Raw genomic sequence first — 6,000 nt, forward strand, 5'->3', positions numbered from 1 at the left:
AAATTTAGATAAAATCAAGGTTTTAAAACTCGCCGAGTCAACTCGGTGACTCGGCTCGGCTCGGCCCTCCAGCGAGTCAACCCGGCAGGGTAAACTTGGCTTGCCTTGACTCGGCCGAGTTCTGGGATATTTGAAATTTGATTTTTTGGGTATTTCAAAATAACAATTCAATAATAAATAATAAATTACAAGACAAACCAATTCAAAGATACAATAATCTATCAATCTTTATGTGTTGATTAAACATATTGGCAAAAAAATTTATTCAAAGATCTAACAAAAAAGTGAAACATACACGTATCGGTGCTTGTACTTCATGTTCTGGTGTTGGGTGCCTTTGAGTGTTGTTTTATGAACACATATCATATCCTTCATTGTATATAAAAATACATTTTTGTACAAAGTCCTAATTTGCTTATCTTCATATTCTTGTGAATTTCTCTATTTGCAATCTTAAATACACCTCTCATTTTATGCACTCATATCATATCCTTCATTGTATATACAAATATATTCTTATACAAAGTTTGAAATTTTGTATCTTCATACTCTTGTGAATTTTTTTTTTTGCAATCTTAAATATACCTGCCCCACACCTGTGCATAAGAATCTGTACCCTGGCATCCTTATTTTTTGACAGAAACACCCATATCATACCAGTTGTGCTGATCTTGTACAGTATGCTTGTACATGTATCCATGTGACAGCATTTCCCTTGCTCGGTCCCTCCTTTGCCCTGCCTCTTCTAACCATTTCTTCCAACCTAGAGGTTCTAGGCTTCTAGCTGGGGACAATCAATATTCATCTAGCTAAACCTGAGTCAAATATGAGCAGCGTGCTTTGGCTCAATAAACTAATCACCTTTGAATTTAAGGTATTCATTAATGTCCTTTTTATTTCTATTTATCTTTTGCTGTAGTTGTATTATGGTTCATCAGCTTCTTCATGTAACTTGATCTTTCCATGTGACCTTGTTATGAAGAAGTTTGTACTTTTTCTACTTTGAACTTGCAATTTTTTATTTTGTCAACTCTTTAGACTATATGTTTACTGAAAAACATGGTTTGAGACAAATTATATATTGTTTTTTTTTTAAATCAAAAGTTAACAAAACCCGATCCGAGTCAGCGAGTTGACCCGCTGAGTCACGAGTCAATAAAGAACGAGTCGAGTTCCGAGTCACGGGTTTTAAAACCTTGGATAAAAATCTCTCTTTTTGAGACTCTATATGAAAAAGAACCTGATTATAATAGATTGAGAGTTTTTTGTTGTAAGTGCTTTGTACTTATAGATAAAAATGATAAACTCTCACCAAAAGCCATTTCTTGTGCTTTTCTTGGCTATTTCGAAACTCAAAAAGGGTTTCGATGTTATAATACTAAGAATGATAAGTTATATGTCTCAAAAAATATAACGTTTTTGGAAGATGATAGTGGTTTTGAAAAGAATGAATCTCATTTAGAAAATGTCGACTATTCCTTTCTTTTTTATCTATTATCTAAAGATGATATATCTAGTGATGATGAGTCAACATATAATAGTGTCAATGAAGTGGTTGAAATCAACAATAATTCTAACCTTACTACCTCTCAAGAAGAAAATATAACTAGAGACTCTATCACCTATACTCATAGAGATAGACGCACCTTTAGAAGTGCTATTGAGCAATATAGTGAACCTAGCAAATCTATTTCCACACGAGTCAAACCCTAGAAGAACCGAAAGAACAAGAAGAACTCCCTCTAGATTCGTATCCTTTGTATTTTTTTAGGGGAATCGTTAATTTCTTGGAGATGCAAGAAGCAACAGAAAGTATCACTTTCATCCACCGAAACTGAGTATAGAGTCATGGCATCTACCACCATGGAGATTGTTTAGATTCGCAGCTTGTTGGAAGATGTGAATATTCAAGTTCTAGGGCCCACAAAATTATGTTGTGATAATAAAAGTGTAATCTACATTGCCAAAAATCACACATTTCATGAGCACACGAAGCATATCGAGATGAACTGTCACTATGTTCATGAAAAATATTTAAGAAGAACCATTGACCTTCCTTATGTTACATCAGAATATCAACTGGCAGACTTCTTCACCAATGTGTTGTGCTCTCCAAGATTTAACTTCCTTCTTGGCAAACTTTCGATTGCGACACCCTAAGTTTGAAGAGGGGTGTTAAAATATAGTCTCTTTTATATATATATTCATATATATATATATAGAAAGATACATATACATATATATATCGTGTATATATATATACACGATATATATATATATATATATAAGTATATATATATAAATATATATCTCAAACCCGATAAGGGTATTCATATAAATTCACATATTTTACGCATATTCTCACTTGAGAATATGATTGTACTTTTTTTCATTTTCATTTTTTTTTGTATTTTTCGTTTTACTTTTTTATTTTTTACTTTTGGGTTTGATGTGACATGAGGGGGCCCTCAATACACACGTTGGAGCCCCCTCCAACGGTTACATTTCTAACCGTTGGAGGGGCTCCAACGTATGTATTGGAGCCCCCCCATGTCTCCATGCATTATAAATAGGGGTGATCCCGTTTAGCTTTTCTTATGCTTTTGTAAAGCCCCTTTTGGGACCCAATATATTGAAGTTGATATTTTTTATGCTTTTGTGCATGTGTATTCGTGCCTTTGTGCACTTGTGAGAGTTCTCCCTTGTGCCTTTGTGCACACTTCGTGTTTCTAGCATTGTGTTTATACACAGTCTTTTTTTATAGAGATTTTCAGAGGGAGGATATATATATATATATATATATATATATATATATATATATATATATATATATATATATATATATATATAATTTTTAACAGTTTTAAGTTAACACTATGTGTATTTGTGTGCATTTATATATTTATATATATAATATATAGATAAAAATGGACTTGATTAGGGTTAACTGAATCTACTTTTGGATAGAAATGGACCTCAGTGTGGTTGACTTCACCTAACACAAAGGAAGTTGTGTCCAAGTGTCGCACCCGCCTCGGTGCGGGTGCGACGCGGGTGCGGTGCCCTATTAGAAGAGTCTGTGTGACAGTCATCAATCGTACACTAACATGATTTGTTCATGAAATTTCACTTGGCAAATGGGTGATTCAAGCCAACCAAGCGAGTTTGCAACAGTATGTAACATAGACAATAGTATGATTATCTCTTCATGGATGGATTAATTGAAAGGGTAAAAATAGGATAGGATGGAACTAGCCCAACCAACCAACTTGGAGTGAATCTAGGCTGAAGTTTTTCATCATTACACAACTAACTCTACTAATGTCAGTCCCCATCATAGAGGGAAAAAGTGGCATGTGGTGACAACTGGCCATGAAATTTTTGTCAAATCCTATAAACTAAAGTCATGAGAAAATACAGGAAGTGCAAATTCAACGGGAAAGCTGGAGAGCAAGTGAAGAAGATACCGACTAAAATATGCAAGTGTCTAGTGCAACAACAACATAAATTTTAATATTTAAGCCCCAGTACATAACAAAGCAGTAAGTACAATACATTGGTATGATAACATTGGATAGATAAAGTAGAGACAACAAATATGATACATGAGTGGATCCTTAATTGGACAGGAGTTTCTATAAGATCGTAGTAAATTCAGGTGTTTGGGCAATTGAATTTCCACAAGAAGAGAGAATACAAGCATTAAGCAAGATATGGGAATCAATAAAAGTGATATGACTAGGAATGAACTCATTACAGGATACGCAGTGGCAGTAAAAGCAAAAAATAAGGTGAAGCCTTAGTTTGGATAGACATTTTACACCTACTTGTCACAACAATGGTATGAAATATTGATCTGATACATGTTAAATGAGCGAGCTTCTGTGAAAGCTTGGAGGGAGACCATAAATACGATATAAGAAAATTGTTAGGCTAAACAGGTTTTGACATTGGATATAAATGAGGGAGAAGAAAGACTGATATATCCAACTCCATGGCACGGATTTATGATGAAAGAATGGAATGGATCCAGATTTTAAAAAAACAAGGACCTTGGTGGTTATGCTAAAAGTGCAACCAAGTCAAGCTTAATATGGTCTGATAGGCCTAACAGGTTTCACCTTTTGTGGCCTAACCTGTAGGCATGTCTAGACCATTTAGTTGGCAAGCCAGGATTAGGCAGACAACAATTTAGCCAACTTAGGCATGCAGTTGCGCAGATAGACCTAACTCACCTAGAATAAATTTAATATGGTTGTAAGTTTATAACCACACAAAGCAACTAAATTTAAATAAGGATAGAATATGATCACTCTTAGCCTGGTCGAATTGTCAAGTCAGCCTAAACCATACAAGCAACAACAATCTAGGTTCATCCTAAGCATTCAAAGAGAGTCCTACTATTTCCAGCTTCTTCACTTCTAATGAATAAATAGGGGAATCGCACATTTAATGGAGTGATGCAACGTTGGAGTCCATATGACCATCTAATAAACGACCAGGTGATTGGGCAATATTGACAAGGTTATAAAAGTATGTAGTTAACTCAATCCCACTCGGAACATGTCTAGACTCAATTATACCATTGATAGAGATGGTGTTTGCAAATAATTAGCATCACGAATGTAAGCAGGCAAATCATGGCCAAACCTGATATTACAAAACTAAATGATAATAGCAACAATGTGGAATTAGTGAAGGACCAACCAAATGTCCACACGATTTAATGCACATGAACATGAGTATTGAAAAAAATATCAGCACAGCCATCATATCGTAAAATTCATAAAGTACAAACACAAGGCACACTGACCCATAGATAACCAATAAAGTGGAGATCACCAACTCACTGACTCAATAAGGCATGGTTAACCTTAACCAACACCATCCAACTCACCTAAAGCTCAGGCCTTTTATGAAAAAGGTGACCTCATTCACATCCAAAACTGCTAGGACCAAATGGTTCCAGCTTGATGAAGATCCCACACTACAGAAAAGTCACCAGTACCATGTATTGCCAGATAGGCAAAGTCCCAATACAGAGTACGCCCAGATAGGCAAAGTCCCAATACAGAGTACGCTCTGCTAGGGTCCACGCTTGCAACACTCTTTTCTTTATCATGGATCAATGCCTAACATAGCGAATCTGTTAATCATGCTTAGGCACCAACGAAAACTAAACGCCAACCAACATCCAATTTACAAACACCTCTATTCAGCTAACTTAGGGGCAAAAATAGGATCTTTCACATGGAGAAAAACGAAAAGAAAATAAAAAATGAAACAACCAGGTGAAAACAGGAAGATCACATGCATTCCATCCAATCTCACCAAAACAAAAACTGGGAAGTAAACAAACAACAACCTTTCGTCACTTGATATCGAAAACAGAGAACAAAACCAAAAACCAACATCGTCCTCCTCCATTACAGCAAGAAAAAACAACAAAATCTTACAGAACACGATTCAATCAATTTCATATCGAAGCAAAAGTGGCGCAACGAAATAATCACATGAAACGAAGAGATTAAGCACCAAACACTCTTCTCTGCCAACAAACCCGAGCCTCGATGCGGCAGAACCATCCGAGCCATCTACTCACACCCCTATAAATACGATCATGACGAAGATATCACCAATAATAACGATTACCCACTTCAGGAAAAGCAACGCGCATGTCCAAAAAAATCGAATATCTAGATTGCAACAGCAATGAAACTCACAGAAAACTGAAAACGTTTCACAGAGGAAGATAAGGTGATCGATATAAATACGTATGTGAATGTGGTGGGGAGATTTCTTTATCCTTTAGTAGATAAAAAAGACAAATATAAGAGGTAAAAAGAAGCAAACTTAAGCGGGATTGATAATCGTGATTACCTTGGTGAGATTGAGAGAGAGAGAGAGAGAGAGAGAGAGATGAGAGTGACAGCCTAATCACAGAAAAGTGAACGGTGAATTGGTGATAAATACGAATGAGATCGAGAGAGGTCTTCCCAA

At 35.7% G+C, this 6,000-nt stretch overlaps 1 protein-coding gene across 1 annotated transcript in view; it reads right to left on the bottom strand.

Annotated features, from left to right (window-relative positions):
* LOC149822304 (puromycin-sensitive aminopeptidase-like) overlaps nucleotides 1-5,784 on the bottom strand; it is a 109,346-nt gene extending 103,562 nt beyond the window's left edge. Inside the window, exon 1 of the mRNA XM_089981063.1 lies at nucleotides 5,514-5,784. Within this exon, the coding sequence (XP_089837189.1) occupies nucleotides 5,514-5,594 (81 nt within the window). The 5' untranslated portion in view covers nucleotides 5,595-5,784. The remainder of the gene's footprint in view (nucleotides 1-5,513) is intronic.
* Nucleotides 5,785-6,000: the final 216 nt, after the last annotated feature.

This window comes from Nuphar pumila, chromosome 11, assembly GCF_984573655.1.
Source record: "Nuphar pumila chromosome 11, dmNupPumi1.hap1.1, whole genome shotgun sequence".
Lineage (NCBI taxonomy): Eukaryota > Viridiplantae > Streptophyta > Magnoliopsida > Nymphaeales > Nymphaeaceae > Nuphar > Nuphar pumila.